Genomic DNA, 24,150 nt, shown 5'->3' with positions numbered 1-24,150 from the left:
TATTTTTACATGAATATTCTGATATCAATAATAAAAATAAACATAAGTTGAACTAAACATTTTAACCAATAAACTAGAATACAAACACACCGAAACACATTAGCACAATACAATTTCCGAGAGTGCGCAATAAACAAAGGATAGCGAATCCGAATCAATACGAAGCACATTATCACTTTCACGAAATCAGTAATAAAATTAACATTTAGTGAGTTAAAGCTCGCGCCGAGCTTTAGTACACCGTCATGCAGTTTTTGTTTATTTGATAGCAGCGGCAATGCATCGCTAGTCCCCACTGCACACGCATGACCGGCGCACTACGGCTGCAGCGCGTGCGACACGAATATTCGTTTCTAAATTCCGCCCGTCGATTTCGGTTCCGCGCGACCGTGTGACCTCACCTTAACGCATACCCGTCAATTTCGTTTACGCACTACAGTTCCGACATGTGATTTGCGAAATTCGCATCCGTTCTTTAATTAGTCTAGCTGTTGATTGATTTATCGGCGCGTTGTGTTTTTTTTTTTTTAATATGCCACCTGCCTTACCCAGTGCATTATAAGTTCCTGATTTCGGTTTGATATTCATTCCCATTTTTCACGATCGCATTGAATTTCAAATATATCTTTATAAACGTTGGTGTTTTTATTTGTGAGACTATTTCCCGTTGTGTGTTCGATGGTGTTGTTTGTTGGTGGCTGCATTGTGAAACAGTTATGGGGTAAGTTTTTTAAAACAAAAATGTGTTTGCGATTGCCGCGTTCTTTTTTTAAAAATTTGATTTCATTTCTAGTGTCTGTCATTTTTAAGTTACTGTTTCATTGAAATTTTAGTTCAAATGTATTTTAAAAAATCTATTTTTTTAATGTTTTTTTTTTGTGCTGCCTAATTGTTTATCAAAAGATAAATACACGTTTGTTATATTTTATCACCAAAATACATCGACAAGTTTGTTCTTCCCACATAAACCAATCCCATAGTTTATTTCAATAATCCTTGACAATTTCAAACGCTATCAATTTAAGGCAACCATTGTGAAACGATATTTACAATTCAATACATTCTCTTTATGGAAACACCAGCATTTTCTTTAATGTAAACAAAATGATAAGGTTATCAAATCAACAGAAAACACTACGAATTAATTTCAGCTAAAATTCAAGTTGTACTTGCAATTTTAGTTGGACTGCATGTTTTTGAATGCTAATTCATACAGGGTTTGTATTCTCTTTGAATTTAGATTCCACAGGGAATTATTTAAGAGATTCTAATACAATGTAGTAAATTGTTGTTGATGAATAAGTAATTTTATTGTCGTTAAAATTAGGACTAAGTTATGACCAACTTATAAAAGTGACCAATTAATAGGGTATTAGTCTATTAAATAACATATTTCTTCAATTGAAATAAAACTATTTATGGAATTTATCGTGGTTATTTATATTATTATTTTGATCCGATGTTTCGAAGACATTGCAGCCTTTATAGTTAAGGGGTGGACTATTTCCTTAACTTTGTTCGTTACATGTTGTATCTCCTTACTTTTCGAAAACTGTCTTCATTGTCACGGAGCAATTTCTTTACGTGTTACATGTTTTTCCAATGAATTTTGGCTAAATTCCTTGACGACTTATCGATTCCTTATTCTAAAACTCGAGGAATTTAATTTATTATACAGAATTACAGCTTTCTTTAGTTGTATTAATTGGTGTAATTGATTTAAACATAGTATAAATAAATATTTAAGTGACCAATACTAATTACTTACGGCTAGACTCATGTCTAATGGCATATTGATTTGATATAAATTAAATAAAAAGATTACTTTGACTTAATTTTTTTCCAACACAAGCGGTGTTCCTGATGAAATCAGACGGTGGGTATATGATTTAGACCAAGCAGTCACTTAGGACCGCTAAGACGAATATCCGCATGTTCAAAATCCTAGAGCTCACACCTCTGACTTTTTAAAAATCTTGGGTGTATTCTTTGTGATTTATCGCTTGCTTTAACTATGAAGAAAAAAATCGTGAGGAAATTTGCATAATTGAGAAGTTCTCTACATACATTTTGAGGGTGTGTGAAGTCTACCAACCTACTAGGCCAGGGTGGTGGACTAAGGCCTAATCTCTCTCAGTAATAGAAAAGGTCTGTGCCCAGCAGTGGGACAGTATATAATACAGGGCTGATATTATTATAATATTATGATTATTATATATGCACTCAGTCAGTTAGACAAATATAAAACAGATCCTAACATTTTGCTTTCGACGATTGAAGGATTATGCCGGCTGGTCTTACTGGATTGGCTCAATCATAAAGCGGGATTTGTCGGAAAAAGCCACTATAGCGGATTTTTCACCGTGTGGTTTAATAATTCCACTGTGTACTTTTACAAGATTCAATAAGTTAATCAAAGACATGATTTATCCGTTCACCAAATTCCAAATCCGTTTAGCGGTTTCTCTGTTCACCTGTATAATACATACAAACATACACATTGTTTTACACACACACGCATCACGCCTTTATTCTCCAAGGGAGAGGTCCTACCAAGGCATCCACTTTTTGCTCATCCCGTCCCATGACGAAATAGGGACCGAATCTATCGACATATCGGGCATAAATTCTAGATTATGGTTTGATAAGTACTGAGTAAAAAACCCCAAAATAACTTTGCATAATCCTGGATACGAATTCGAGACCACGAGCAGTAGTCTTACACGTAATACAACTACGCCACCGAGTTACAGTTTTTTGTATTTATTATATCAATAAAATGACCTCTACCAACATTATACTTAAATTTAAATTTTGATGGACTGATTAAGATGCGATTTTCGTTAAATTGTAATGTAGAGGATATTTCAGAATTCTCATAGACTTATCTAAGTTTGGCTGGAAGAAAATGGCTTCGGACTTAAGTCCACCATACTTTTTACATATATTGTGTAATAAAAAATTCAAGCTAAATTATATCGAAGTACTTTTCGCGTGCGACGCACCGCGCAACTTCTAGTGCAGGGTTTCTCAAACTTTTTCCTCAACGAACCCCTGTAAAAGTTTCCAGTAGACAGCTAACCCCTTAAATAACTAATGAATACTCAGAAAATAATAAAACAGGTTGTTGAAGAAAAGGTAATAAATACAGTGCGAAAAGAAATATCTTCTTTTGTTTTTTGTCGCAAATCAATTTTACGAGTAATTTTGGACACATTTAACCCTAATTCTGACTCGGTATTGATTTCTGTATATAATTTTTTTTTCTTTGAGGCCACTATCATCCGTGAAACTCGATACCTCAAATTGAGGAACGTGATGGGTTCGCGTACCTCACTTTGAGAAACCCTGCTCTATTGCAATAAGGAGATATTTATAAACGATCTATAAAACGCTAATCGTTTACCATTAGCTGCTAATCCTCTCATAATTTTAATACGGTATTAAAATGTTATGGCTTTAACATATAAATTATAGCACACATTAAGCCTTGAATGATATGGGTGGAAAATTCATTCCTTGCGCAAGTCGAGGATTTTTGTTGACGATTTGCGTGAAAATTCTTTGCTTGGTCTCGGCATCGAATAATGCTAATCCGGGAGGTTCTGTAGGAATAAGATTTATATAGTCTAGCATAGGTTAAATTATTGCGTGAACGTCTCCAAATTATATTGTTTTTAATTTGCTTGAAGTCACTTTTAGATTCAATTATATACATGTTGAGATTTCCTTACTTGGGCTTACATTATAGCTATTAGTTATAATATTTATATTATTGTAATGATAGTGTTAAGTCTCCGGGAAAAAAATAAATAAAATAAAAAATCCATATAACGTGCCGGATCTGGATTTGAGTTCAGAATATCCAAGTTATACTATTTTAATTATTGTAATCTTAGTGTTAGGTCCGCAGAAAACCTTATCAATTAATAAATAAATCCACACCGTTGATTAAGGCTACCCGCAGCCTGAAGAACAAAAACCCTGTAACATATAGAAAATTAATCAAAATGGCGCACAGTAACGCGTCAACTCCATACTATCCATATCGCGAGATGTTTTACTATTGTTTATGGTTCTGTTTGGACCTCACACCGAATAACCTGTATAATGATAATAATAATATCAGCCCTGTATTATATACTGTCCCAGAATAACCTGTATAATGATAATAATAATATCAGCCCTGTATTATATACTGTTCCACTGTTGGGCACGGGCCTCCTCTACTACTGAGAGGGATTAAGCCTTAGTCCACCGCGCTGGCCTAATGCGGATTGGTAGACTACACACACCCTCGAAATTCCTATAGAGAACTTCTCAGGTATGCAGGTTTCCTCACAATGTTTTCCTTTACCGTTAAAGCAAGCGATAATTTACAAAGAATACACACTTTTTTTTTTAAGTCAGAGTTGTGCGCCCTTGTCATTTGAACCTGCGGACATTCGTCTCGGCAGTCCACAACCAAATAGGCTAGGCTAAGCTTTAAAACCTGTATAATGATAGAGGAATTATCAGAAACTAGCTTTTGTTCCGCCACTGATCATGAATCACCTTCTCAAGAATAACGGACTTTCTAGAAATATGGCGATCATTTTTTTTAGTGGTTTTAATGATGAGACAAGGCTGCTGTTCGCCTGATGGTAAGCGATACAACCGTCCATAAACAGTAACAATATCCAACACCTTGAATTACAAAGTATTGTTCGGTATTCCACTGCGCTCGCCATCCTGAGATATGAGATGTTTACACTGGCTACTCAAGAATAAAGGTGTAACTGTGAGCTTCATGAAATATGTAGATAGAACTCGGTCTAGACGTATGTGACGAAGATTTTATTTCGAAATCACACATATTTAATAAATAGATGATGTTTTTTGTGAAGGATCCACATGGTACAAAAATCCAGTTTATTTTAACGAAATAAAAAGAAGCCTTTATCGTAATACAAGGCGGGCAATTAGATGAAATGTGATAGATATTGTTTTATCCATCAAATTTCATCTAATTGCGTTCCGCTTCTGCGGTTATATCAAACTTTCACATACATCTTTTATCTCCGAAGGGGTAGACAGAGTGGCAAACGGGACACCCACTTTTTGCCAAGATCCCATGATGTGATAGAAGGCGAGCCTATCGCCATATCAGGCACAAATTCCGGACTCTCGCGCTTAGTGAGCAGAAAACCCCAAACATCACTGCCCGACCCGGGATTCAAACATGACCTCAATGGTCTTACCGCAATACTACTACACCATCGAGACAATCATAAACTTTGACATTTATAATAAGAAAGCAGCGTTTGATCCTTTTACGCCAAATAAAAGAATACGATTTTTTTCTTTGAATAAAATCTTTTACGTAATTACGTGACAGAAGGCAATGATTTACACTACGTTTCTTTATTTCCAAGCTTGTTTAATAAATCATGTTTACAAGAAAATTTAAAGTACATGAATCATTCTTACTATTAAACAGAATAAATTATGTTTACAAAAAAATACAAAACATATATGAATCATTCTACGTAGGCACACTCGGACACAAATATAGCCGAACAAATTTAAATAACCTAAGTATATGCATTTCTGTATTTTATTTTATATATTTATTTATTACACTTTATTGTACATCAATAGTGAAAGTACAAACATAAAATATTGTATTTTTTTTCTTAAGAAACAAACTTAAAATGTCAATCTTCAAGTGTATAATTTGTTTAGCTATTTTTGTGGTTGTATATCTTATACATACATTTTAAAGTTACGTACGTAGTATATTGACGCAATCCTGTTATTTTAAGTCCACCTTTGTCTCCATCTGCCGGTGAAATAAAAGTTGAAATTTTAATTTGACCCTTACTGCGAAGTTTTACTTTAACCGTCATGTTGAAACCTGCGTAGATATATTGTAGTTCATCAAAAAACATTTTAAAACCATAAATTGCTGTCATCCAGAAATTTATTCGATTAGCAGATAAAATTAAAACTGGGGGAAATTGTACGTATTATTTAACGAATCGAATAAAGTGGCTTTCATTTATCTTATAATAATCCTACTTAATATTATAAGTGCAAAAGTTTGTGACGAAGGATGTATGTATGTTTGTTCCTCTTTCACGAAGAAACCACTAAACGGATTTAGATAAAACTTTACAGTAATATTGGTTATACATTAGAATAACACATAGGCTACAATTTATATTTTTTTGTAATTTGATCATAATATAACGCCACATATCAAGTTAGTCGAAAAAAATGTATCCCAGAAAACTCCTTCACTAGGGCGCAGCTGCGAGTAAAAGCTAGTATTATATAAAATGACATTGCTACATTATTCATGAATAGTAGCCTGCAATCACATGAATACTTGCAATACCCTTCAGCCAAACGATTGTAGATCCTAAGCAAAACACTTTTATACCCTCTAAAAAATAAGAGCTTCCAGAATTTGTGCCAGATATGGTATTAGAGTCCCCACTTAGCGACAGAATGCTCACAGCGGAAAGCGCACTAGTTGCGCCTCTGCCTACCCTTTCAGGGATAGGCGTGTTGTAAGAAAGTCTTATAAACGAGGCTTGTATAATCAATAACACACACTTGACCCCACGTAACTCGATGAGGGAAGCCCCACGGCGTTATCGTGTCGAGTTTACACGTGTTTTGACACGCGCGAGGGTTGGATCCAATTGATGGATTTATTGTCTTACGCGAGGTAATCCGGTGATACTAACAAATAGTAACATGGGGTTTAAATTTTAATATCAGCCCTGTTTTATATACTGTCCACTACTAAGCAGCCACCTAGTACTGAGAGAGTTAAGGTAACTGTCCACCACACTGGCCTAGTGTGGGTCGGCAGAAGACCGTCGAAATTATTTATGGAAAATTTCTCAGGTATGCAGGGTCCACACGATGTTTCCCTTCACCGTTAAAGTAAGCGATAAAAATAATTAACGTAAAATAATAAATAATAATAATAAAAACAAAACTAATAACTTCTCCATAAGTTCTCAAATAGCCGTTGGGTCTAGAAGCAGACGTAGAAAGCAGTATGACACGTCATGTATTATGATGAGATTAATTTCTTTGAATCCCTAACCACCAATGGCGTCGATTTTAAACCTCGTCAACGGAGGGTGATAATTTTGTCAATTATATATGCATTCATACATAATACATAACATCACGCATTTTATCCCCGAAGGGGTATGCAGAGGCGCAACTAGGGCACCCACTTTTCGCCAAGTATGTTCCGTCCCATGATGTGATAGGGGGCGAGCCTATCGCCATATCGGGCACAAATTCCAGACTCCGGGCTGATACTGAGCAGAAAAACCCAAATATCACTTTGCCCGACCCGGGATTCGAACCCAGGACCTCAGAGCGCTATTGTACCGGACATGCAATACAACTACGCCACCGAGGCAGTCATGTTTTTTATAATATATATAAGTATACTTAAGTAAGTATGGTATAAAAAGTAATTAAAAAACAGAGAATATTTAGTTTAAGAACAAATCTATTAATAGATTGGGTAGTCTATTAACTTGTCGTTGGCTGGTCGCGGTTGTGACATAAAGATTCCCCATATTATTTTTTCTTTAATATTTATAAGAACAGACATCAGTCTATTAGAATTTTATTATGTGTAAAGATGTTCACACATTCGTAGACCGAGTTGCATCTAGTGAAGTAACAGTTCCCCGAAGTTGTTTCTCTTCCGCCATGTTCCTAAACTAATCAGACAATGAAGAAACTTCACCAGACTCTGTTATCTATTTCAGTTGGACATATGCAAAAGTTTTATTTCTATCATACAAGAATGTTATAATTCCTCTTATAAATTAAAATTATCGATTTTCGTTAGATCACTCTTCTTTTCCAATTATGTGCATATATTTTATTTCATCTCCTTGTGTTAATTTTCATATTATTTAACTCGGTTAGCTTTTACCCTTCCAAAAGGCGTGCCCTGTCGATCTTAGTTTTCAGATGTCTAATAATTATTACAGTATAGACTGTTCAAAAATTTTGAATCGAAGAAGAACTAATTAATTCTATCTGAATTTCTAAGGAATAAAATAAATACTACCCAAATCTAAATGAAGCTAATATAATTTAAGGAATTGTTTCCATTCCCGGTATCGTACGGACATTACTTCAACCCGGAACGCATTGTAGGTGTTAACACATGTCCTGGCACTGTTTAAACAAAGCACCAGGGATACCGCGAATCCATCGCATTACGGAGGTGTTAAAACTGAAATTGTGTCATCTATGGGTTCCTGTTATCCGTGATTTAAAATCGCTTTATTATAGTTTTGCTTAAGACTGATGGTAGGTCTGTTATATGTGAGAGTCGGCCTAGGTAGGTACCAACACAATGTCTATTTCTACCGCCAAGCAGTAGTGTGTAGTCACAGTTGTGTTCCGGTTTGAAAAACATTGTAGTCAGTGTAACTACTGGACATAATAAGACTTACCATCTCATGGTGTAGGATGGCGAGCGCAGTGGAATGTCAAACAATACTTTGTAATTCAAGGTGTTGGATAATATTTCTAGTGTTGATGGGCGGTCGTATCGCTTATCATCAGGTGAACGGCCAGCTCGTTTCGACATTCAAAGTAATAAAAAAAAAGGAAAAAATACTTTCATATTACGTGTTAATTGCCAAAATTTACTTAAATAGGATGTGATGTGATCTGATGAGATAAATTTAAGATGTTCATTTTACAGTCAGAAAATTCTAATGCTAAAGACCTTTAATAGCATAGCGTTATAATAAGGTGGTGGCGATGGATCAATAATAAAATATGATATCTACCCGCTTACCCTTGAAAACTTGTTAAAATTCACAAAAATAATACAAATAACAATTTATTGTGGATGAAACATAAAGTAAATAGATATCTATGTTCTATGTTGAGAGGTTCCTTTTTGCGGACTTAGCCCGTAAGTAAGTAAGTAGATATATCGCCATCTCTTTTCAAAATTGTTACCGTTCGCCATTTTTGTACGAGCCACAAAACAAATAAATTGTGTTTTGTACATCTAACTTCAGCTTCTACTATTTCTTCAGTCACGCTGAGCCAAATTTATCAAAAAGCCCTATAATTTCGATACCCTAAAATACCACAGCGAAAAACTAACAATTAATTTTGATTATTAGAAAGTCAATATGGATATTTTAAATTTCACAAAAGCTTTGCAGTCCAAAGCAAACTGCCCTCTGAGAATATTCTTCCTAAAACTATATCAGATGAAGCAAAAACAATTACAAACGCAACAAACCAGTGTGCAGCACGTTCGAACACGTTTATTTTCTTCACTTTAGTGTAAACAGGCAGTTTTGTTACAAAATAGAAACATTTATTTTGAGTTAACATTAGTTCCGATTGCACTTACCAAGCTTAACGTTGTCTAAACGGCTTGCTTTATCTTTATGTTTTATTTAGTGAATGCGAGCTGTTTCGGTGCCTACGCGTTTTTATATCCAGTGGTTACCTCCGAGCGAAATTAATAGAAGTCTCTTTTGGATTTTTTAGGTTTCCGTTCATTTTTTCGATTAATTATTTTTTGGATTTCCAGTATCTATGTCCTTAGTCTATTTTCTAACGTTTTGTTTCCTTCTATCCTCAACTCTCTGATTTGTGTCACATACGCAGCACAAAATTTTATCTTAAATAGAAATTCCACAAGATCCAATACACCTGTTCGAAACAAAGCATTCACTTTTATATCTATTTCCTGCTGAACGAAATCTGCAGAACCATTAAAGGCGAATCCATTTATAGATCCAAGTTCGCATATCACACCCTGGATCAATGAGCATTAAATCTTTCAACAGCATCCAATCCATTTCTACGTATTAAATCGCAAACATGGACTCTCCGATTAAAGGATTGCGAACGTCCAACGAATGGCGGCTTATGTTTGTATCTGCGGCGTCCTGTTTATAGCATTTGATGAACTTTTTGCTGGATTCGATTCTTGATTTAGAAATATTGTTTGAAATGTGGATTTATTTGGTTTTCACAGCGAAGATTATTGGGTTTAAAGGGATTTATGGTAGAATATTTAACTGACTTACAAATAAATAATTATCAATTTGTATTTGTATTTTTTATTACAGAAAGTTTTTTATCAGGAACGTAAAGAATAAAGAACTAATTAACATAACTTGAATGTTTTAAGCCACTAATGATATCTATAAGTTACTAAAAATAATAAAAAAACTAAAATTGCAAGTAAATATTTTTCATATTAGCATTAAGCTGGCATATGCAATTAGTAGTATATTCTAGTAGTTCATGGGCAATTAAATACAACATTTAAAACTTATACTGACAAATGAATTTTATACTATAGTTAGGAATTGAAGTGATTTTAATTAAAATAGAAAGTATCATTGACTACACTTTAACTAATATACAACCAATTGACATACGATTTGTCAATAACCAACTGCGTCGGTTTGTCAAAACGCTCAAAGTGTCATTGACTACAGAAATACTTTCACTAATATTCAACTAACTGACGTATACGATTTTTCAATGACCAACATCCTCGGTTTGTCGCTTATTGTTTTATAGCAAAAGGTGTCACAAATACAAACAACACATACACATATTGGATTCACGTATTTCCAATAAGCTTATATTTACATATATTTATTTTTTACCGTTAATAATAACGAAGATGTGAATCGGACGGATTTGGTCGCCAAATGAAAATGTATGCATATTGTTAATTCTTGTTTGGTCTACTGCGATACGGGCCTGGAGCCTATTGCAGTGGGCGCCGAGAACTGATGTCATATATTTCTTGTATCTTGATTAATGAATAAATAAATAAAAATATTTCTGTCAAATACCATCACAAGAATATTTTATCCTAACTCTATACTAAGTGAACAAAATGAAGACCATCTTATCCAACATGTGTATTGCATTAAAAAGCGGGACATTACTCGCACCTTCGTCACATGTTATTTTAAACGGAACAAAAAGGAGAACGTCCAATCTCACTTCCATTGAGCTAAGCAGTTCGAACCTTGAAGATAATTATACATTCGCAGACGACACAAAATTCGACCAGTTGAAGTGAAATATATCAAAACGCACGCGACACGGACAGACAGTGCGGCAGACGAGTATTTATAGTGACTTCAGCGGAGACACAATTGAATTCGCTTTTGCACTCGTCGCGTAAAAAACGAGAAGCATAACTTATTTTTGGTGTAAATTTAGGTGTTTAGTTGGTCCTGTGTCTGGTTGGTTTTATGCTAAATTAATAACTCCTATTGTTCAGGACAGATATTCTTCATGACATATCAAAAATGTTTTATCATTTGAATCAGCTTATGTTTTTAAATGATCGAAAAACGCATAATTTCAAATCTCATAACAATTACATTGATAATGTTAGCTTGTAAATCCTATGAACGCTTTATTATTATTTCATTTTTCCAGAATTTTAATATACACTTATTTATAGACGTTACTGTTTACTTTTTTTTTTAATCAAAACACTATTTTTCATTTTTCGTTCATACATTAATTAATATCAATCTAGGATAAAACCCACTCCATGGAATAGGTATTGAAGGATAAATTTATGATTGAAAAAGGTACTTATGGCGAAAAATAATAGCCAACGTGGAAAAAATTAAAAATATCGACTTACCCGCCATGCATCTGATGCAACGATCGTGATTTTACATGTTTGTAATAATTTACTTCTGAATGTCTCGCGTTCGAAGTTCTTTGTCATACGTCGTATATAATTGTTTTATTTACAATTTCTTTGTTCGGTTGTAAAGATTCATGTAGGTCACACTCTAGCAAGGTAGAGTTCGTGTCGTTTTTTCTTTGAATTTATAATACATACGTAGTTATGCTGGTTGATCTGGAAGTATTTATAAGAATAATATGCATTTAAAGATAATTGCGGATGAAGAACTTACTCAACAACTTGGTAAAACTAGTCATTTTGATCTAAAAACTTAAGCTGAAGCATGAAATTAATATGGATACTAACTTTGCAAGAATTTTATTAATTTAACATAATATTTTAACTAAACCTTATCTACATTTCCGGGATTTATAAATCTTTAGGCAGATTTCAACTCTAATAACCCAAAAATAAAGCTTGTAATACTCCAAAACGTATATACTTATTATTATAAGATATTTTTATATGATCAATAAATTTCATGCAAAACCGCAAACCTATCTTCGGCAACAATTTATTTGTCTTACAACCACTCACGACTGTTGACAATTGTAACCATCACAAGCAACTCAGTCATCCAAAAAAAATCTAAAAACTGACACCAACATTATCCGATAGAAATAGACATCAAAGAACGTTGCCACTTTAACAATGCGGCAATGAAAACGATTGAAACACAACAAGCAACAAAAACTAACATCCACATCTTTATCGGGTATCGATTCCACTATATCGATTACAGTCAAACCTCTGAGCTAATTGGGTCATAATTCTATAAATAGGCTGGTTTATTGAACTTTGATCTTGTAGGCCTGCTCGGTTAAGTGGCGTCCATAATGCACGGCGAAAACCCGTCATAGAGTTCAGTTTTGTTATTTTTTGCTCCATAAGGATGGGAGTCTAGATTCTAGAAATAGAATGCGAAAATTGCACATGATAATTCGTTAGTGTATCAATTGTAATTGGCTTTTTATATTTGTTTTTTCTATATTGGGTAAATAATCTAAGCATGTGGAAACTCTAAATCAGTATTATTCTTTAGATACATGGCATCAATTACTGAATTTTGATGACGCTGTGACGAGTTGTGAATACTGAAAAAATATGTGGAAGAGTATACTGTATTTAAAATAACAATGGCTATGAGTGGCGATAGCCTAATTGGGCGTGGAATGGATTGCCGAGATGAATGTCTGCAGGTTCAAATCCCAAGGGCGTGTACCGACTTCTCTAAAATGATGGGTGTATTCTTTGTGAATTATCGCTTGCTTTAACGGTGAAGGTAAACATGATGAGGAAACCTGCATGCCTGAGGAGTTCTCTATATGAATTTTGAGTATGGTCTACCGATCTTTACTAAGCCCTAAGGCCTAATCTCTCAGTAGTAGATGAGGCCCATGCCAAGCAATAGGACAGTATATAATACAGGGCTGATATTATTATAACAATGGCTTTTGACATATCAAAGAGATAGAAATACAACAGATAATATAAACCATTGAATTACAAAATACCATCAAAATAGATTTAGTAACTATCGTAATTCGTATACGAAACAGAAATAAAACCAAGAGTCATAAGTTTCATTATAGAGGTTAGTATTCAATAATATGCGATTAAATACAATAATAGTAAACATTTCCGGGCAATGCTATTTGCAATTGCCAGTCCATTTTCAGAACGATAATGTCTAGTTCGATTAGAAGTTAATTAGACGCCTCATAAAATATAGGGGTTTTATGAACTACCAAGACATTTTACTGAATGACCGATTTTGCAATGAACGACTACTTCATAGGAAATTGTGTTCGTAAATTTTATAGTGCAATTTAAATGGGGACATTGCAAGTTTTAAGTACTATTTTGGAATGTCTGTTTACTTTTTTATTGCGTGATAGTATCACATTATAGAGGTTTTAAGGGCCATTTTGATATGGCATTAATAAATGAAACCATGTTCCTGGTAGCTTTGCTACCATTATGCCACAAGTCAATGACTGACGGACCGTTTCTCCAAAAATCCTGGTTTTACTTTCCGATTTTTTAATACTTTTGTAGTTTAGTGCAAATATGGCTTATGCGTGAATGTATTTTTGATTAAAAGCGTAATGATGCCGCTGTAACGAATTCGCGTCGAGTAATACTTGTAGCATTAGTGTAAAATTAAAGTGACTATATTATTTCTTTTATTTTAAATTTAGTTTTTTTTTTCATTTTCGTCTCTTTTTTTCTGGGGGGTCATAACCCCAATGACCTCCCCCTCTGGATCCGCCTTTAAATGGTTCCCCTGAAGCGGCTAACGTCTCCCGCTTACGAATTGTGAACCTCCATCTTTTGTCATGCCCCGTCAAGTCTCCCGTCGACCCCTGGGGATCCACCTGGACTTCGGGAATCAATGCTGTAGACGAATGTTCTACAGCATGAAAGGCTCAAAGTTAACCACTATTAGAGTTTTATAAATTCAATTCAGTATCGTTACCGATTTATCTGTAATATAGTTTAACTATAATCGTGTCTTCTTATCCCTATGTTAAAAAGGTTATTAAGATCGGGTATGGCATTTGTTAATTTATGGTTATGGTTATGGGCTCCTTTTTCCGCACTTAGCTCGTAAAAAAAAACAGGTCATTGTGCGTGACGTGCATGCCGGCTACAAAGCAAGCCAGCCTAACTCCGTCAAGAAGCGCAGGATCTTCCTGGTGTCTCCACAGGCTTCTCGGAGTGACCCCGGCGAATCGAGGATTTTTGCCCGTTGCGCAGCTACTCCTTCACATTCCAGGATGATCTTAATTTTATATTTTCACGATCGCTACCTCTGATCGGTACAGTCGTTAACTGTTAAGGCGCATGTTTTATCTTGTATCATGCCTATAATTGAATTTACGGAGGCTTTATTGGGAGTTTAGGACAATGATCGTGAAGTATAGGTAGGTATGATTGTATTGTCTTTGCAAATTATATAATATCAGCCCTGTATACTGTTTCACTGCTGAGCACGGGCCTCCTCTACTAATGAGAGGGATTAGGCCTTAGTCCACCCCGCTGGCCTACTTCGGATTGGTAGACTTCATACATCCTCAAAATTCCTATAGAGAACTTCTCAGGTATGCAGGTTCCCTCACGATGTTTTCCTTCACCGTTAAAGCAAGCGATAATTCATGAATAATTTTAGAAAACTCTAAGGGGTGTGCCCTTCGGATTCGAAACGGCGGACATTCGTCTTAGCAGTCCGGTTCACACGCAACTGGGCTATCGCCGCTTTTTTTGCGAATTATTTATCAATAATATAATTTTTTATATATTTGCATTAGACTAGATTATTTTTAGTTTCTTCTAATTTCATATAAATGCAATCAATACTAAATAATACTTTGAACATAAAAAAAGCTCTCATCATCTTTAAAATACCTTTATTGGTTCAGCAGAAACGTACTAAGCTATTCAATGCTATTCTGGATTCGAGGAGATCGAGCGCTCCGTTAGAAATAATGATTAAAAACCTAGGTTAATTTGAATTGGAATTTATGCCTTATATGGCAATAAACTCGCCTTCATACGATACTTGATTAAATGTGACTGCATAGTTTTAGTCTTCAAGTAATCAGCAGGAAAGTGACCCTACTGCACCTGATGGTAAGAGTGGGATCCAATAGAATGTCGACTAACGAGAGATGATTACCCCTCGACAGTCGACATAATTATGCCGGCATGTTGGCGTTGGATATACACAGGCTGATCCCGTAATCTGACACTTACGTGGGCCGCTATGAAGGGTTTGAACTCTTGTTTACGGTGGTCGTTATCCGGGCCGATAAAAAATATATCCTTCCACCAGCAAAAATTATATTACCACCAGCATTGTATTTATATTATCCCACTGTTAGGAATAGGTCTTCTTTATCAGTAAGAGGGTTTAAATATCTTTTAGTCCTCTACCTATGTATAACATTAATGGGCCGAGGAAACATTATCTTTTGGATTGTCGCGTTACCATTTAAGTATGAGAAAGAGAGATTTTTTTTGTATAATACTTATTTATGTTATGTATAAGTAATTTTAATATATGTATAATATTATAAAATTTTAAAATGTTTAATATAATTTCTTCATTACATTCACTCGTTTTGACAGCAATCAAAATAAAAGAAACATAGCTGATAACATTTTACTAATTTTGTTCTTTTTTTGAAATGTAATCTTTTTAATCGCATCAAATCCAGCCAGACACAAATGGTACAGCCAAAGAGATTTTATTATAAGTTTATACATACTATATCGATTTAGTCTCCGTATGTCAACTGGGCTTATCGAATATCAGCGCTGCTATAGTGAGATTCTACTGCAATAAGGAGCTGAATGAGAGCTCCTATTGGTACAATATATGCTGTTTTTTGTTATACATTTTTATATTTGTCCCAGCAATAAATCTTTCCTTCTTCTTCCATCATTATCAACCACATGTATTTCACTGTCGAATACCAATACATAATGAAGGTATGCTCGTAAATTAGCTCTTAAAATCGTCATAATCCAGTAAATTCATGTTAATACAATGACTTGTTCTATTGTCGAATATTTTACAACCAATAAATAAAGGGTAAACGTCCTAAACGGGACAGAAATGGACGTGTCAGAACGACCACTTGATGGAATTATGGCCAATAATCTCGAATGGTATTTACAGGACTTGAGGAATGTTGTGGTCTCGTGGCCTTTTATAATTGCAAGGTCTTTGTGGCGCGGATGAACGAGGGTGAAGTTTCGATTCTTGATTTTAATTTGCCGGTTCTGAGATCGGACAGACAATTTATGTGAAATATCTATTTATGCTTAAGAATTGGTATGTAGTTTTGGACCCATTCAAAACTATCACGTAAATTGTAAATACCCACGAAAACTGAACGACGGTCTAATTGAAATGGGAAGGACTGCCGAATGAAATGTCTGCAGTTCAAAATCCAAGGCACACACCTGTGACTTTTTCAAATTTAATAAAGATATTGCATATAATTATCATCCACTTGAAGGAAAACATCATAAGGTAACACATATAACTGAGAATTCTCCATGACAATTTCTAAGGTAAGGGAATTTTGTCAGCCTCAAACTATGCCAGCGTGATGGATTAAGGCGTAAACCATATCAGTAGTAGAGGAAGAAATAGGCAATATATAATACAGGGCTGGTATTATAAATATATTATAAACACGTTAGATACCTGCCTGACTGCCTCTGTGGTGTCGTTGTATTATGGTACGACTGCAGTGCTGATGTCTTGGGTTACGTCCCTGGCGAAGTGATATTGGGTTTTTGTACTCAGTATTAGCCTAGAGTCTGGGTTTTTTTTTTTATTGCTTTAAATGACGAGACGAGCTTGTCGTTCGCCTGATGGTAAGCGATACGACCGCCCATAAACAGTAGAAACACCATCGAACACCTTGAATTACAAAGTATTGTTTGGTATTCCACCGCGCTCGCCATCTTGAGACATGAGATGTTAAATCTCATTATGTCCAGTAGTTACACTGGCTACAATGGAATTTGTGATGATATAGGTTAACCCCGTATCAGATGATCAGACGAAAAGTGGATTCACCAGCTTCACCTCTGCCTACCCTGGGGATTAAAGGCGTATAGATATCTATTGCTATAAAATAATAACATAAAAGTTTATTACCCATATCTGGTCCAACTAGATCCAATATTAAGGTATTTCGAAGTACCCCGTCACTAGATTAATCCTAGTATAAATTGTTTGCAAAACCGGGAAGCGGCGGTGGGTCGTTTTATAGCACTTTAATAGTCCCGTCCCAGCCAAAGGTTAATTATGTGAATAAAATTGTAATTTAAAATTATTTACTATCCCTGATAAGTGCGCTGTAAAACCTTATCTAATAAGATTTAATGTTTACTTTGTTAATGGATCGGGTTTTTTTGACTGCCACGGTGGCCTAGTACTGCATGCGCGGTATGACAGCATTTAGAGGTCCTGGGTTCGAATCCCGGGTCGGTTAAGTGCTATTTGGGTTTTTCTGTCCAATATCAACCCGGAGAATTTGTGCCCGATATTGCGATAGTCTCGCCCCCTATCACATCATGGGACGGAACACACTTGGCGAAAAGTGGATGCCCTGGTTGCGTCTCTGCATACCTCTTCGATAAGTGATGTGGGTTTGTTTTCTTTTTTGTTCGGTGACCTACCACTGTTATCTTTGTCAGATGATGAGAAAACTTGTCTAGTTTTCTGTTTCATGTATATCTTAGGTATATGTATTTTGCTGGTGGTAGGATATATTTTATATCCCAGATAGCGAACATCGTGTAAAAGTTAAACCCGCCATAGTGGCCCACGTAAGTGTGTCGCGTTCCGAGATCAGCCTGTGTATATCAGGTTCCAACAGACCGGCATAATTGTTTCGACTGCCGAGGGGTAATCATCTCTCATCAGTCGTTCTATTGGACCCCATTCCGGTTATGAAGATCACGTTACCACCTACCTAGATTAACGGAAACGATCTAACACAAATCTAGAAAGAACGCAACAATCAGTCAAACTTTGAAAACCAAAATGCATCCAATTACCATTTCAAACGCTGAAACTATACAGGATGTGTTAAAAAAGACATGTCACTTGCTATAAATAGATTATACGCCAAATGGGTATATTATGCAGCAGGTAACACTTTAACGAGTTGATACGGATTTTGCCATATATTGCGGTCAAAAATTGAAATGAGGTCACCTCGTGGCAATTGTCTTGGCACGTGTAACTGACGCTTGTGTTTAGCGGGATTTGTGGTGTGACGTGCTAATACGTCCGTGTTTTATATTTGACGTGATTGTACGTTGGTGTGTAAGATCAAGGGCGAGGTTGATTTTGCTAGTTTTGTGTGTAAATTCTTTGTTTTATTGCTTTCGATGGCAATTAAACTTACTGCTCACGTTGATGAGTGGCCACCCAATCAATTAACAATTAAAGTATTTTTTTAATTATGAATGGTAGTTATATGATTTCAAAATTTACTTTACTAATTTTTTTTGGTGTGTATTAGTCGTTATATTTTGCCATACACCAACCAGCTCTTATCATTTATCTGTATGGATCTGATAAAGGTTTTACTACACTCAATTTCTCTATCGATGAAACTATAGCGGTTGTATGGGACTGTACTAGTGTACTTTACCTGTATGTGTAGAATATAAAAGTCAGTTGCGCTAGACTAAAGACACTCCATGTACAACTGTCGAGTACAATAAATAGATTATGTAACTCCGTGTTTCAATGAATGGTCACCTCCGCGTACTCCTTACAAAACTTCGTATTCGTTAGACGAACACCCGCTGATGAGTAATCTATCATATCAAATATGCTATTCACCGTTCAAAATTCATTTATCTTTAAATTACCAAAATTTTTAAAATAAAAAAAAATATGCATTTTAAGAGAGGGCGTTTATAGAGGTTATTGACGTATCCAGACGTTCACGGTACAAATACAAAACGAAAATGTTATTGCACAATATTTTCGATTTCCGGTGAAAGATTCATGATTTATTATCGTATCGAATTGTGTTAAAATATCACATACAACATAATAACATAATCAAAATACAAAAACTGAACACAAAACAAACTCAAATTACTTATTAATGAAGCATGTACAATTTTTTTTTTTTTCTAAAGTCACGTACATGCAGAAGTTGAGTACAATAAACCGTGCGTGTGTTTTGTTTTTATTTAAAGCCCCGCGTAAGAAGCCAGTTCGACGTCTCGTATGGCGAAATGACCATAAATTCGCCTGGTCTAACCGCAAAAGTGCATTGTTTCGTGTTACTATAACGTAAACTATAAATCACGGCGTAGTTATGTGATGATGTGTATAAGTTTAGGGTTTCTGGGTGGTATTAGTGGGAATAATGCTTTATATATTTTTGTAATTGAGATCTTTTGTTGAAACAACTCTTAAGTTTTCAAACTCACTTGTAAAATAAAATCATCAATATCACTTTGATATTTTTAAATGTTTAAATGCATCATTGAATTTCAAATGGAAGCATAGAGTTTATTTACTACTTAAGCCTTTAGTAAAATCTCTTTCTATACTAGAAATTTCAATCAAGTCCATCTGGTTAATAAATAATATTTCGGAATTAAATACATTCACAAGCCCGCAATAACTGTCTTTTCACAAACTTTTAAGTCCTATTTTGTAAAATTTAGGGTATCAAACTGAGATACTGTTAATAGAAACTGTCAAAATAAATGCGACCCAATAAATTATTAGTTACAAGCGCCATTAGTGTATGTCCGAATTCAAACTAGGCCTCGGCTATTACGATAAGTGACCGCTTTACGGCACCGTATAATTAATTGATCTAATTTAAGTGACACCTAATCATGTATTTGAAACGCATAACATCATTTTCTATATTAATGTTGATTGGATCATCTACATATTAGTTCCTTTCACTTTTCTTGTGTAATTATGTTTTCTCTTCCCGCTGTTAGTCGTTGTTGCTAATTTTCTTGAATCTTTAGGAAGTTCTTCGTAATTTTCGTATTCTGATAGACATTCATTGAAAGACGTGGTTACTTTCACTGGTTCATTTATCAAGGTATTACGTTGCGAAGTAATTTTTCTCTTCGCGGTAATTAAACTGAAAGTTTGTTACAATATTTAGAACGAGGTAACGTTATGTACTGACCCGGAATCTTATCAGTATGATTTAAATAAAAAACTAACAGCTGTTCTCAATAAACGATCTAAATCTCAAATTTTTCCGAGACGAACCATTCAAATTAGGTAATTTTTAAGTATGTCAAAATAAAACTTTTGTGAGATAGATCTGAAAAAGCGATTGGAATTTTGAATTGAAAATGGCGACAAATCGTGATTCAGATTGACACACAATTTCAAGAAGTATATTTTACGTTGCTTTTGTTACACTCTTGAAGATGTCTCAAAGCCGATCGTCCAAAAAATTATGGAAGAACCAAAACGTAAACAAATCTTGAACTGTCGCTATTGCATCGTATTTCATGACTTTTATAAAGTAATATGATTTCAAACTGCATTAAAAATTCATTATTAATTGCCAAATTCATCATATTCTTATGGTAATTTTCTTCAGCAGAAAACTGAGCATATTCACCACAAGACTGGCTGCGTTGCTGGTACTCCATGCTGCTGGGGCAGGGTATGCGTCACCAACCGTCCTGGTGACGAGGCCAGAATCCAGGCACGTGGAATGGCTGCCGACGGACAACCAAACTGTTTATAGATTAAAAGAGGGGGAGACGAGGAGGTAAGCTTTTTTTCTGGTGTTTATCAGTTAATTATTTTACTGTGTGTACATGAAAATTAAACAACAATGATGTTTTTATTGAATTAAGGAATTTTTCGTCAATAATTGCTTATGCTAAGATTCTAAATAAAAAGCAATGCTCAATAGTTTTAATTTATCTTAGTCCGCATTTTAAGTAATTAACTAGCCTAAGAGCGCGATGTTTAGGAATACATTCTAGTTTTTATGCTTGTATATTTTATAATTTGCTATAGTTTTGATTGTAATCTGTTTTGCGTCTTAATTTAATTAAATAAAATAAAAATAAAAATGCTGTTAGATGTCGTCGGACGGATAATCCACTTTTGGCTCCATCCTGCCAGAAATGATATTATTATTATAGAGAACAAGACACAATACTACATCCTCTCAAATTGCACAATATTTTTCTAAATACGAACTTTATAGTAACGTTTGTATTCTGACATGACTAATCGATTTTTCAAAATCTCACCTTAGCTCCAAATAAGTAGCCGTATTGGATAAATAAAATCGATTTTCTAGTATCATATAGATTACCGATACATTACGATCGAATGTCGATCATTAAAAACATGATATATGCTGTTTATGTGTGTGCACTTAACGTCCAATAAACACAGTAGTTCATGCTTTGTCAGGTGTCACACGCAATCACACGCACGGTCATAAATATCCAAGTGTAATGTGGTGTTGGGATATCGATTTATGAAAAAATCGATCTTAGAATTAAACGCGATAGAATCGATTTTCAATTATATACAGTTAAGTTGTCTTTTGGCACTGTAACGTGTTATATGTTCATTCAAATTGATTGTGAAACGTCACTTAATGTTGAATGAGTCTATTATTGAAAATGTACGCAATATTAAAAACTCATAATAAAGACTACATTAGTTCGTCTTTAGGGTTCTAAATTTAAAAAAAAATCCTAATACGTTTAGTGGGTTAAAAGAATCGATTTTTAAATTATAACAAATCGATTTTGTATGCGCCTTGTGTATGAATTAACTATGAAAGTAATAAAATGGTTAGATTAAAAGGGGCAATGTAAGATTTAGGTCGAGGTTCGATTTCCTGCAACATTTTTTGTGGGATTACTTACTTGAACAAAATTACAAAATTTAATACCAAACACCTGAATATGACGTTAAAGGATATGTATGAACGTATATATTAAATCAGTATCAAGGTCTGCATGAATCATCCTTAATAAATAGTAAATGCAGGAAGTAAAAAAAATAACCTATTCATATATATTACGTTGTAGTTCATTCATAATTCGCTTGATTTAGAGTTCAAGGGGTTTCCAAATGATTTTATTTTACGTAGTATTCGGTAATATTATAATGGATTAAGCAACGCTGTTATGATGATGTCGTTTTAAAAATCATCACATTGAAAGATTGTTATTAATTAAAGTAAATAATTGATATTTATTTTCGTTTAAGTTTAAAAGTATGTAGTTTATTCAATTATTATATATCTACTAGTTTTTGCCCGCGACTCCGCACACATGAAAAAGTTTTTCTGGTTTAACTTTTTTTTTATTCTGTGAACGGTTTTTATCGGAAAATAAACACGATAATTTTTACCGTTTATCGAAATATTTCCATAATTGAATCGGCTATTATCTAAAGCAATCGTTAAATGAAAACGGCGATTAGTTACGTTGTATACTACGTTTATGAGTAAGGCACTTTTTCTTTGTAAATCCACTTCAAAAAAGAGGGAAGCTCTCAATTCGATGTGTATTTTTTATTGCTACCTATGCTAGATAAATACATGAACAAATATACGAAAACAATGTATAATTGTAATTATGTTAAATTATTGTTTTGAAGTGCCTTTTGAAGGCGGTTGATTTTTTTTTTAATTGGATTAATTTATTTCAGTTTGGAGTTGAATACGTCTTCGATATCACAAGCCATTGTGTTCATCACGATCAGCCCTTGTACAAAGGATTTCCAATGGGCTCTATATTATGGAAAAGCTGGCACTGCTAATGGTACTTATTATATTTCATAAAGTTTTGCTGAGTTCTTGATGCTGGTGGTAAGATTTTATATCTGCCTGGATAGCGACCACCGTACACAAGGTGTTAAAACCCGCCATAGTGGCTCACGTGTGTCGTGTTCCGGGATCAACCTGTGTATATCCGCTTCCAATAGGCCGGCATAATTGTGTCAACTGCCCAGGGGTAATCATCTCTTGTCAGTCGACATTCTATTGGACCCCACTCCACTTACTGGCAGTACTTTTTAATGTAATTCATATAGTATTTCATGTAAGTAATATTTTTGATTTCTTTACAAAATATTTTTTTTTTAATTTAGTAATTGAAAAATATAAAATACAATAAGCGTCCTTATTATAAAAGTTTTGTGGAAATATCTAGTTTGTCGTACAAAATAGAAAATGTTAAAAATAATTATAATTTAAGCTTAAGTAAATGCACATAAATATTTCTTAGTAAAAATTCAAAAAATTTAAGGTAATATAAATGTAGGACTTAATAAAAAAAAAATAAGCTAATATGAATGTAAAAGTTAATGAATTTTCAATAATTTTCAGGACACCTCAGTTTACAGAAAGAAAACAGCAATGGAGACATGAGTACATTTTCTCTACTAATTTCCTCGTACGACAAATATGTTCTACAGGTAAATATTACAAATTAAGAAACGAACGTCAGTTCTCATCCTGCTCGCGATAAGATATCCTATTGCTCGACTTTAACCTATCAGTAAGAAATAGAACAGCGAAGAGCCTTTTTAATTTTAAAAACTAATTTCTAATCGACTTAAGGGCTGTTTCACAAGTTTTAAACAATTTTTATTTGATACTAAGTTATCATATTATAATTTTTTTCCTTTATTACTGCCAAAGGCAGTCGAGCTAACAGCCCATCAGATGGTAAGTGGTTACCGTTGCCCATGGATGTCGGCAGCGCTACGGGTACAACCAAGCCGCTGCCTACCGTAAAAAACTTTTTTTAAAACTCGTTTGAAGGACAGATAGATAGACAGAAACACCGTGGAAGGAAGTTCATTCCAGAGCGCACAAGTTCGTGGTAGAAATGATCTCTGA

General features: G+C 34.5%; 1 protein-coding gene across 2 annotated transcripts in view; it reads left to right on the top strand.

Moving 5' to 3' along the window:
* Positions 1–287: 287 nt before the first annotated feature.
* The window catches only part of LOC115443880, a 43,197-nt gene continuing 19,334 nt past the window's right edge, over positions 288–24,150 (top strand). The window contains exons 1-4 of one of the 2 annotated variants that reach the window (XM_030169470.2): positions 288–721; positions 20,872–21,042; positions 22,956–23,068; positions 23,635–23,723. In XM_030169470.2, the coding sequence (XP_030025330.1) occupies positions 717–721; positions 20,872–21,042; positions 22,956–23,068; positions 23,635–23,723 (378 nt within the window). In that variant the 5' untranslated portion in view covers positions 288–716. Of the gene's footprint in view, positions 722–20,868; positions 21,043–22,955; positions 23,069–23,634; positions 23,724–24,150 lie in introns of both variants that reach the window. The other variant, XM_030169469.2, reaches the window with a different exon arrangement.

The sequence above is a fragment of the Manduca sexta genome, chromosome 10 (assembly GCF_014839805.1).
Source record: "Manduca sexta isolate Smith_Timp_Sample1 chromosome 10, JHU_Msex_v1.0, whole genome shotgun sequence".
Classification (NCBI taxonomy): domain Eukaryota; kingdom Metazoa; phylum Arthropoda; class Insecta; order Lepidoptera; family Sphingidae; genus Manduca; species Manduca sexta.
Note: the sequence above shows the minus strand (reverse complement) of the source record. Positions and strands in the feature narration are given on the sequence as shown.